This window comes from Malurus melanocephalus, unplaced genomic scaffold (assembly GCF_030028575.1).
Source record: "Malurus melanocephalus ecotype Western Australia unplaced genomic scaffold, MMel_1.1 scaffold_181, whole genome shotgun sequence".
Classification (NCBI taxonomy): domain Eukaryota; kingdom Metazoa; phylum Chordata; class Aves; order Passeriformes; family Maluridae; genus Malurus; species Malurus melanocephalus.
In genome coordinates this window covers 1,458,233-1,469,829 of record NW_026623413.1, presented here as the reverse complement: position 1 = coordinate 1,469,829, position 11,597 = coordinate 1,458,233, and the positions used below count along the sequence as shown (strand labels likewise).

Genomic DNA, 11,597 nt, shown 5'->3' with positions numbered 1-11,597 from the left:
CTGCCCTAAGGATGCTCCAGGGAGCCTTGCAACAGTCCAGCCAAGACAAACCACAGCAGCGCTGTGTTCTCCTTTCACCCAAGGATGCAGAACAGAAACGCAYCCTGACCTCTGAGAAACCTCAAAATTAAAAAGAAATCACGATCTCACTGCTGATCCCATCTTGTGCAGATGAAGGCTGGCACCTCCCACCCCAATCTACCCCTCAAAGAGCAGCGCTGCCATCACCCACCCCTGCCCTGCCCCCCTGGCACTGCTGGGACCCACAAACCCCTCTCCTCTCCGTGCTCCACAGCCCCGCTACACAAACCCCTCTCCTCTCCCGCTCCACTGCCAAACCCAACTGTCCCCCCTGCTGACACCTCCATCCTGTTTGTGGTGTCTTTGGCACTTCCCCCTCCAGCATTTCCAGGCTCCTGTGGCTCCCCAGCGCCGTCAGCTCCGGCACAGCCGTGGCTGAGCCAACAGCAACACGCAGCGGCTCCGGAGCAGCCCAAGGTGGGGGCAGAGCCCTGGGGTGCCCTGCACCACCCCAAACAYRGMAAACCCATAAATGCACAGCCCAAAGCTCCAGTTCAGGGGAGGCAGAGCCACTGCACCACCCCAAACACAGCAAACCCATAAATGCACAGCCCAAAGCTCCAGTTCAGGGGAGGCAGAGCCACTGCACCACCCCAAACACAGCAAACCCATAAATGCACAGCCCAAAGCTCCAGCTCAGGGGAGGCAGAGCCCCAGCCTGGCCCAGCAGCACCCACAAACCTGGGGTGCCCTGCACCACCCCACACATGGCAAACCCACAAATGCACAGACCAAAGCTCCAGCTCAAACCTGGGGTGCCCTGCACCACCCCAAACACAGCAAACCCACAAATGCACAGCCCAAAGCTCCAGCTCAGGGGATGCTCAGCACAGAGGTCGATGGGTCTGGATGGGGGAACCAACACCACAATGGCACAGCTACAAAAAGCACCACCCCCATGGCCAGCAGCAAACTGGGATTCCTTTTACCAAGCCCCAGCATTTCCCTCACTGTCAGAAATTAATAAAGGGAACAACCAGGGWTTCTCTGGCTCCGTGTTTTACGTGGCTGCAACACGATCAGCCCCAGGATCATCTTTCCTCTGCCCAGGCAGGTGAGGTGGCAGGCACAGGCTGCAGGGAGCGGGCAGTAACAGGATCCTGCAGACCCAGATACAGCCAGTGCCACGGAGAAACTGCCCCAGAGCCCCTCTGCAGCGACAGCYCCCAGCACCATGCAGGTAAGTGCTTCAGCTTCTCACAGCTTTCACAGCATTGGCTTGGAAGGGACCTTCCATACAACACAATAACATCCTTATCATTTTGGGATCTCACTGTGCACAGCGAGATTCCTTCAGTTCCTAGGAGAAAAAGAGCCTCACATTAATAGAGACCATGGTCTAAAAGGTGTGATTGCTTGACATGGATATATTGTAAAACAAAGGAAAGCCTTTTGGTTTGAGTGARCAGAGAATTCAGTGTCCATGTCTTCTCTTCCCCAGCTGACGCTCTGCAGGCTCCGCACACACCAGTGGTGCTTCATCCTCTTTAATGTCTTGCTTTTCCACGTGCTGCTTTTTGGGGCAGATTTACTGGAGCAGTACTTCCTGCGTTCCCTGCCTCTCTCCTACACCGACGCCAAGACCCTGGAGATCAGGGAGAGGGCCAGGAAGCTGGATTTGGATCTCCTGAAGGCCAACCTCTCTTACACTGGCAGCAGTGCAGTGACATGCTCCAATCAAGAGRTATTTTTGCTCATTGTTGTGTGCAGCAGCCCAGAGAACAGGACAAGGCGCGATGCCATCAGGCAGACCTGGGGTAACACGACGGGCTCCAGAGGTTACAGTGTCCTCACCGTGTTTGCTGTAGGAAAAGCAGCCTCACTGAGCACCCAGCTGGAGATCAATGAAGAGGCTCAGAAGCACCAAGACATTATTGAAGGCAGTTTCATCGATTCCCCCGAGACACAGACACACAAGATGTTGATGAGCGTGGAGTGGACAGTGACTTTCTGTCCACAGGCCAGGTACATCCTTCAAACAGCCCAGGACGTGTTTGTGGGCGTTCCCAGCCTGGCTGTGTACCTGCAGAGCCTAACGCAGCCAGAGGACATCTACCTGGGCAGGGTGGTTCATCAGGGAGTGCCTGACAGGGACCCCCAGAGCCCTGCCTTTGTCCCCACTCACCAATACCCCGAGCAGTTCTACCCGGATTTCTGCCACGGCAGCGCTTTCCTCATGTCCCAGGACGTGGCTCGCAAGGTTTACGTGGCTGCCAGGGAGGTGCCCCTGGTGCTGCCTCCCGCTGCTTTCGTGGGGATCTGTGCTAAAAAAGCTGGAATCACTGCCAGGCACAGCTCCCGCTTTTCTGGGGAAAAGCACATCAGCTACAATCGATGCTGCTATAAATTCATTTTCACCTCTTCCGACATGAGAGAGGACGAGCTATTTAAAGACTGGAAGGAAACAAACGATGGGGAAGATTGTTCCTTGTTGGAAACCTACTACAGCCTGGTGTCCTGCAAGGTTCTGACCTACATTGACAAGTTCAAACAGTTCAACTTGGATARAATAAAAAATGAGGTCCTTCATTTTGTCAATTAATTTCTGCAGAGAAAATCTGAATTTTTTCATCAGCTGTGTTACCCTGTTAACATCCACTGCTAAGGATCCCTCCCAAAGTTTGCTCTCCTCCCTTYAACAATGAATTTCTGCTGCAGTGTATGACAGAGCAGAACTGGATGTACTGTATCTCTGTGAGTACCTACAAATGCATGCATGAAAGTAAAACAGAGTATTCCATGAGACTTTGTCTGCATCCAGGGTTTTACAGACTTCTGAGTCTTCAAAACTTCTTTTTTATCTGAGTGAGGCATCACCGATTTCCAAAGAAATCTGTAACAAAGGGAAGCTTCGACCCACAAAAGGAGCTGCTTCTGAGCAGGCTGAGAGGAACAGACACTGAGCTATCATGGAAATTGCTCAAGTTATGCTGCTTGTTAACATCCATCAAATGGCAAGGTTTGGTTTGGGGTTTCTTGGTTTTTAAACCAAATGTTCAGCCTGTTAGTTCAATTCTCCAGCATTCCATTTCTGGTTTCTCCTCAATTATCTCCACCTGTTACTTTAACRGGGGATGACAAAAACAACACACTTCAATTGTGTCATTTATATCAGAAACAGCAGCAGCATGTAATCCATATGGCAATGTACAGCATGGGCAGGGAACTGCATGTGAGTAATCAGGGGAAAGTGATCAATTAATCAATCAACGTTGAGCTCAAAGCTCAATAAAATAAAGCATATGTGCATACATAAAAAAATCCCCTTGTTTGGCATCTCTGCACATTCTAAAATATTGTCCTTGGCAAATGTACCAYGCAAAGCAGATGCTAAACACTCAGCACACAGAGTAGCCTTCAAAAGCACCAGCTGAAAACACACATGGAAGAGACTCATGAATTGCAGAGAAGGTTTATATATTGATTTCTTTTACTGACATTTCAGCATATGGCTCRTACAGAGCTACCAGCACACAAAGCCACCTAAAACAACAGAGCTGRACTGCCCAGAACAAGTGCAAACTAAGGACTTCTACACTCCTTTCACTTCCTTTTTAGTGCTTTGATGTGTTTGCTGGATGCAGGATTCATGAAGCTCCTGTGCTCTCTCCATTCACGAGACACTGCAGTGCATTTCTCACTGGCAGAGGGTTATTGGGCACATTGAGGGTGAAAGCAGCAGCACTGGGATGTGGGATGACAATTCTGGTACCTCTTGGGTGGTGAAAAAGGCACACCAGCTCCATTTGGACATCTTATCAAACACTAAGGGATCTTCCCCAGCCCCTCTGAGCTCAAGGGGACTCCTGGGAGCAGTTTCTGGCAGGCAATGCCAACTGCACCCCTACCTAACACAGGGACATGGGGGTAGCTCTATCCACAGTTAGACCTGACTGACACATTATTAAAATTAGCCCCAAAGGAGTCACTTCATGTTTTATTCTGCTCCCCCAGCTACTCCTCAGATTTGTTTCTCAACAAAAATAATAAGAGCCTTTGATATAAAGTACACTGTGATCTCTGTTTATGGACAAAGACAGCTCACACATCACTGGAGTGCCCAGCCAGTCCTGATTTTCTCCCACAACTCTGACATCTTCAAAAAAAGATTCCAACTTCCTAAGATGCCACATTACCCTACTCCATTCACTCCCTTCGACACAAAAGCTTCATGTTCTAACCCATTTTAGCCTAACTCGGGTAACTAAATTACTACATTTCTTTAAATAATCCTTAAAAAAATCCACCTCTGTTAAAAATAGTGTAAACAATTCAATTTTTGGTTCTGAAGTAGCTCCAGCCACTAAACTGAGCTGCCACCCCACAGCACAGCCACCAGGGAGACAAAGCTCCCAYTTGGGTTTGATCCACTACAGAGTGCACTGATTTGTTTTCAAAAGGGCTAAAAGCTTTTTTTTTTTAATCCTCAGCATAAAATGTAAACAATATTTAGGATTATTTATTCCAGCAAGACTCATATCCAGCAGGAAAACAAAGAGAGTCCAGTCCATACTCCCTCATGTGAACAGCATCACTGGCTTATTCAATTCAGCAACAGGATTGTGACAGAATAAAGAACAGAGTTCCATGCAAGTGCCAACTTTGGCAGGTAAAAAAAAAATAATTAAAAAAGAATAGAAATTATGGCAGCATCTGAGGTTACAAACCTTAAGGTGTTTTGGTGGGTTTTTTTTTTAACTGAACTGTAACCTCCTAAGAAAACACAACAGAAACACCAAACCCAGGAACAATTTAACCAAAGACTGATAAATTCTGCCAAATAAAACCCAGTCAGTAGCTGGTAAGTGCTCACCTGGATTACCTGCCTCATGAAGCACACAGACAACTTCTGCCATGACATTTTATGGGGAAATACCAAATAGGCTTTAATTTGCTCTCCTGACTCATTTCAAATAGAGTCAAAATATCYTCCCATTCCTTTAAAGAGACAATCTCCAGTGTGGAGAGTGTTTGCACCTTGTACCTCAACACCTGTTCCAGGAACATGTTCTGCCAGAGGGGGACCCCAGAACYGAGGGAATTATTCTGCTCCTTCCACTGCTGTAGTAGAAACTGCCTTCACATAATAGGGGCCCTCATGCAGGTAAGCCCTGAGCCTCAGGTAATACTGATTCCCAAAGATCTCTGCAATGGTTTTGGAGTTCACCAGGGCYTTCACCAGTTCGTATTTAGCATCCTTTGAAGCTTTGTCAGGCTCCACGGATCTGTCCACAACGTACTCCACAAAGCCTGGGCTGTCCAGCATCAGCTTCTGGGCCCATGGTTGATTTGCAATGGCCTGAACAGGAAGACAGAAGATGTGGGAGGAGTGAAATACCTCATTTTTTTTTAAAAAAAAAAGCAGTTACACAGTAGGGTTTTTGTTAGATAGACAAGCAACAGGAAAAATGAAGTGAGATATTCATTCCACACAGTGGTGACACAACCAGCACTTGAATCAAGCAGCAGGGTTTAACACAAGAGAACAAGTACAGCTCAGTGCTTATCTTTAAAGTTTTAAGGGAATTATCACAGCAGTGCCTCTGGTATAGAAGCAGCATCTTAGAGCACAGCTGTTGCCTTCCTTTTCCCCTCTCCAATTTATGAGAAAATCAGCATTTCAGACATGACATGTCTGCTGCATTACTGTAACGGGGAATGCAAGTGTGGCACAAGGAAAAAGGCCTTTTTCTGACCACTTCAGGGCTTTAACAAGAAGTCTGTGGCATTCACTTCAAAGAAATAAATAAATCTGAGACTGGATGGCTACACAAATCTTTAAAACCAAAAAGCACTCACAGTGAACACCCGTAAAGCCCCGCAGTGGAGGTCAGGGAATGGCTGAGTACTGATGCTYCTGAAGAGTTCCAGGGGCTGGCTGGACAAGGATGTGAACCAGGATTCAGTCATTCTTAAGAGGTCTTCTGTCTGCTGCTCTGGCTACAGAGATGCCACACAAAAATGAAAGAGTTTGATTAGGATTATGAAAAGCTTTCAAGTTTCAGGATGCATTCAAATGTTTCACCCACTCAGTTAGAGCTACACTGTCAACCCAGATCTCTGGATTCAAAGAACACCACAGGAATTGGAGCATTTTACCCCATCCCTTTAAACACAAGGATATGAACCTGTTTATTCTCATTCCCTTGTCAATAAAGCCTTGAATTCATATTTTATTAATATTTCAGAACACCTGGCTCCTTACAAACCAACCCAAACCTTTAAACAAATCAAAACTTCAAATCAGTAAATCAATGACTCAGAACACTGAAAGTACCACTGCTACCCAATCTAGAGGCTGCAAAACATCTTCTCACAAATACTCARGTGTGTGATSATTTCATTCTTGGAGACTTAAAGRAAAAACAAAACCAAAAACCCCCAACTTACAGGCAAGTAAAGCAGAGAAGAAATCGCATCCAAGCACCGCAGCCGTAACTCAGTGGGGGCATTCTTGGCCTTGTGCCCTATTTTGCTTAAGAGATTTTGAAATCTGCTTCCTTTCAAAACAAAAACAAAGTGCTTTTAATTAATTCAATCAGATCTCTACAGGAACAGAGAGTTACAAATCAGTCACATTATAAATGTATTCATTAGACAAATTAATACATTTTTCAATTACTTTCTGCATCCCCCCAAACCAATTCACTCCTGTATTATAAAGTTTTATTAAAGAGAAAGAAAAGATACTAACTAGTTTTCTGTAAAACCTGTTTGCCTTCCACATTTGATCCCAGGATTCCCAGTGTGTCCACAGCCACTCCAATCATGGTTGGATCCTGACTTTCTGCCATTTCAAACACTTTTTCCATAAAGACAGGGTATCGCTCACAGATCTGCTGGGGACTGTCCACAATAGCCAGATTCCCAAAAAATTTAACAAATCCTAAGAAAACAAGACAAAAAAAAAAGCACTGAGTGGAAGAACAGCAACTTCAGCAAAGTCAAAAATAAATGTATATTAATGTGAGACTGATTTGTTCCTGAACTTGTGTTAAGTCTGAACGGTGTTGGTAAAAAGCTCAAAATAAAGACAGAACCAAGCAACAAGCCAAATATTTTGACTGTTGCTTAATTCATGATGTTTGTATTCCTAAAAAAGGCTACAATAACACAAACTTTAAAGCTACAGTCTGTCCAGATCTTACCACTATTACTGAGGAACATTATTCACGTGTCAGACTGAATATACAAATATCAGCTATTTAAAAAATGCTGAAGGACAATCTAATATTCAAAWTTTCCCCTGAGCTTTCAAAAGAGAACAGTCCTCTTAATTTAACTCATTAACAAAGCCACTGGCAAACCYTGGAAAGAAGGAATGCTTGGTGTCACCTGGCAAATAGAAGCTGGAGAAAGGATCAGACTCTGCCCCMAGGATGATGTTGGAGATTTTGTCGATGACTCCTTGCTGAGCAAGGTACTGCCGCCCATGGGGGGTGTGGGCCAGCGAGGTCACCATCTCTATGCACGTGGCTCTGCAACACACAAAGTTATCCAGGCTTAGTTCAGATGGTTTTGAAGTACTCAGAATTAAGAAAAAACCCCATTGCCATAAGRCAAAATCATAACAAAAAGCCAACAAATGAACCCAACTGTCTGAGCCCCTCCAAGCTCATTCAGCTCTTCTTCAGGTTTTGGGAAGAATTCAAAATGTTTCTATTGCAGCCAAACATTACAATTATCATCTCACACTGGGAAACTACCTCTTGGTCCTCAAATTAAAGTATTTTACAATGAAGGCAGCTTAAGAAACGGCAGATAAAGGGTTTTCCTGAAAAGGGTTTTGTGTAAAACACAAATGTGTTTATTTTATCACAATATCAAAGTTTTAACAGTGGTGGAAATCTCCTTGGCAAACTCACCAACATACCTGACCAGCACATCATCTCCAGTCAGCTCTCCAATTAACTCAGGGATTAATCCACTGCTTGCACAGTAATTCAGTGACTCTGCTGACACTGATGAAATCTCCACAATTAACTGCAGAAAAGCACAAAGAAAGGACGGTTTATAAAAGCATTGTAATGATTCATAATAACAGCCTAATACATCTTATAGTGCTGATTAATCCTTTATATATTAAATGTAGAATTCAATCACATTTTTATCATTGCCTGAAGCAAGTTCATCAGGAGTTCCAAGTTTACAGCACATGCACTTGATTTGCACTCACAATCAGCTTGTCCACATGAAACTCTACAATGGCTATATTTCATTAATTCTCCTTTACCAAACATCTCTAGACTGACAGGTGGCATCTCTCCAGAACTCTCAGCAGCACTTCACATCCAAAGGTTAAGAGACTACAGTAACTATTTCACTTTTATTTTCAGAGAAACAAACACTTCATGGTGTCTCCAGTAACTCTGTGTAGCCCTTCCCATCCCTTAAGCACTGCAAGTTAGAAAATAAAAGATGCAAACAGTAATTCACACTTTTGCACTAGAAAAAGGTTATGACACCATGAGGGCCTACTCTGCTGAACTCCTTCTACTCCTCTCTAGCCTTGGCAAAAAACAGACACAAAGTGTGCAAAGCAGTGAGAAACATTAATTTAAAAGCCATGAGAACCCCCTCACCTCATAGACCCTGTAGCGAACAACGTCACTCGTGGCCATGACGTTCCTCAGGGCACCCAACAAACTGCTCCCAAACAAAGCCTCCAGGCCCTCCTGGCTCTGGGCTATTCCTGACAGAGATTTGATAGCCTGTGAGCAAAACAAGGAGCTTGTTATTCAAAACAAATCAACAAAACCACCTAGAGAAGAAAATCCAAGGCTCCGTTCCAACGCTCCTCGTTAATTTATTAACTATAGTTATACATTTAATTATAATTCAGTTTTCACTGATGAAGGCTAGTTATGATTATTGTCATCCAACTGCATCAGTTTGCAGAGGAATGGGACAATAAAGCAATGYTTACCTCTTTAGCCACTGCTATTTTCTCTCCACCAATGCAGTTTATGATTTGCTGTAACAGCTCGGGGCTGTGGAGAATTTCKGTGACAGCATCTGAGTCTTCAACAATCCTCCCAACCTGGCCACAGAATTACAGAATAACATTAAAACAATTTTTTTTTCACTGTAAGGACATTCAAGGACTGGAAAAGCTGCAGAGAAAGCCAGAATCAACATTTTTTGAGGCCTTTGGATCAAAACTCAACTGGCCTACACCTGAGCAGCTGCTCTGAGCTGAATTTCTAGAAATTCATCCCAAACCACAAYGTCCCATCATCCCATTCTTTTAAATTAATGCAACAAGTGTCGAGTACCCACAGAGTGTTTGGTGTTCCCACAATAACGTTTAAAGCATCCTGAATATCAAACTGCTGCTGCTTTTAATTCTTACAGCACCTGTTGCCAGTGCTGGCTGGAAAATTTCAACCAGAACACGTGGCAGAAATTTTATTAATGAGTTGTTTTTGTCAGGACAATTTTGTACATTAAAACTGACATCTCATAAAGCATTACACACACACTGCACGGTAATTATCCCAAATGACACGAACGTGGAAGGAAAAACTCCTGATTTTGTCACAAACTGGAGTAAGAAAGAGCAGATGGGGACTAATCCAGAGCTCACCACAGAGCTCTGGCCCCTCCTCCTGGAGGAAACCCTGTACCTGAGACATGGTGAGGATTTTCACGGAGTCATCGGGGTGCAAAAGGCCCTTCTGCAGCTCTTCCCTGAGGTTCTGGATCACGTAAAGGGGGTCCAGGGCCTGCAGGAGCCTTTCCAGGATAGAAACACACGTGGACACCTGTTCCCTGGGCGGGACGGAGAGAAAAACGAGCTCTTTGAGAAGGGGGATACCGTTATCCCGCACGCCCGAATAAACCGGGGAGGCGACAGGAACCCCCCGTTCCGTATGAACAGCAGCGGGGACGCAGCGGGGCCGGTCAGGCCGGCGGCACCGCGCCGGAGCTCACCGGTCACTGACGCCGAGGAGGCCGAAAAGCGCCGCCAGGTGGTGCTCGCCGAGGCGGGCGCGGAGAGCTGCGGGCGGCACGGCCTGCAGGGCAACCCGCAGAGCCCGCAGTTCCTCCAGCGCCGCGTCTCGCCGGGCCGCCCGCTCCAGCAGCTCCGCCGCCGCCTCCGCCATCTTGGCCGCCTCCGCCATCTCCCGGCAATCTCGCGAGAACTCGGGTCGCCTGCAGCAACCGCCGTGCTTAAGTATCGCGAGAGCTGAGGCCTCCCTTAACAACCGCCGCGCCGTCGCTAAGGGCTTCCTTTGCGTCCGCTTAAATGTAAACAAGATGGTCGCGGCCACGCCCCCTCTCACCCCATTGGGTGAGCGCGGTGGGGGCGTGGTCCCGGTAACTGAAGGGGCGTGTCCAGGTGCCGGTAACCGGAGGGGCGTGGTCYCGGTTGGGGCGGGGTCCCGGTAACGGGAGGGGCGTGGTCCCGGTGCCGGTTACGGGAGGGGCGTGGTCCAGGTGCAGGGCGGGGCCTGGTCCCTGTAGGGGGCGTGGTCTGACCGAGTGGGCGGGGCTTGCATCCCTGAGGGGCGGGCGGAGTGTCCCACACCGCTGTCCCGCATCCCACACCGCTGTCCCTTGTCCCACACCGCTATCCCGTGTCCCACACCGCTGTCCCTTGTCCCACACCGCTGTCCCGCATCCCACACCGCTGTCCCTTGTCCCACACCGCTGTCCCGTGTCCCACACCGCTGTCCCTTGTCCCACACCGCTGTCCCGCATCCCACACCGCTGTCCCGTGTCCCACACCGCTGTCCCTTGTCCCACACCGCTGTCCCGCATCCCACACCGCTATCCCGTGTCCCACACCGCTGTCCCGCATCCCACACCGCTATCCCGCATCCCACACCGCTGTCCCGTGTCCCACACCACTGTCCCGTGTCCCACATCGCTGTCCCGTGTCCCACACCGCTGTTCCGTGTCCCACACCGCTGTCCCGTGTCCATCGCCACTGTCCCGTGTCCCACACCGCTATCCCGTGTCCCACACCGCTATCCCGTGTCCCACACCGCCTGTCCCGTGTCCCACACCGCTGTCCCGTATCCCACACCGCTATCCCGTGTCCCACACCGCTATCCCGTATCCCACACCGCTGTCCCGCATCCCACACCGCTATTCCCTGTCCCACACCGATTTTCCGTGTCCCACACCTCTGTCCCTTGTCCCACACCGCTGTCCCTTGTTCCACACCGCTGTCCCCCGTCCCCCGCTTCTGTCCCCTGTCGCTGCTGTTCTTGTCCCACACCGCTGTCCCCTGCCCCACACTCTGTCCCCCGTCCCGCACCGCTGTCGCACACCGCTATCCCTGTCCCACACTGCTGTCCCTGTCCCACACCGCTGTCTCACTGTCCCACGCCTCTGTCCCCCATCCCACGCCTCTGACCCCTGTCGCTGCTGTTCTTGTCCCACACCGCTGTCCCTGTCCCACACTCTGTCCCCCGTCCCACACCGTGTCCCCGCGGCAGGCGGGCACCAGCCGGGGAGGAAGAGGACGAAGAGGAGGAGAAGGAGGAGGAGTCAGAGGAGTGAGTGCC

The 11,597-nt window shown here is 48.3% G+C and overlaps 2 protein-coding genes across 2 annotated transcripts; one reads left to right on the top strand and one right to left on the bottom strand.

Annotated features, from left to right (window-relative positions):
- Positions 1 to 1,504: 1,504 nt before the first annotated feature.
- On the top strand, positions 1,505 to 2,623 carry B3GALT9 (beta-1,3-galactosyltransferase 9). The gene has a single exon (XM_057372896.1). It carries the CDS (start codon positions 1,505 to 1,507, stop codon positions 2,621 to 2,623), a length of 1,119 nt encoding a protein of 372 aa, XP_057228879.1.
- An 854-nt stretch (positions 2,624 to 3,477) lies between these two features.
- On the bottom strand, positions 3,478 to 10,275 carry PSMD5 (proteasome 26S subunit, non-ATPase 5). The gene is made up of 10 exons (XM_057372966.1): positions 10,015 to 10,275; positions 9,708 to 9,852; positions 9,008 to 9,121; positions 8,664 to 8,792; positions 7,955 to 8,064; positions 7,417 to 7,559; positions 6,776 to 6,967; positions 6,472 to 6,581; positions 5,881 to 6,021; positions 3,478 to 5,380 (listed from the first exon to the last, which is right to left on the bottom strand). The coding sequence occupies exons 1-10, from the start codon at positions 10,203 to 10,205 to the stop codon at positions 5,123 to 5,125; spliced, it is 1,533 nt and encodes a 510-aa protein (XP_057228949.1). The 5' UTR covers positions 10,206 to 10,275; the 3' UTR covers positions 3,478 to 5,122.
- Positions 10,276 to 11,597: the final 1,322 nt, after the last annotated feature.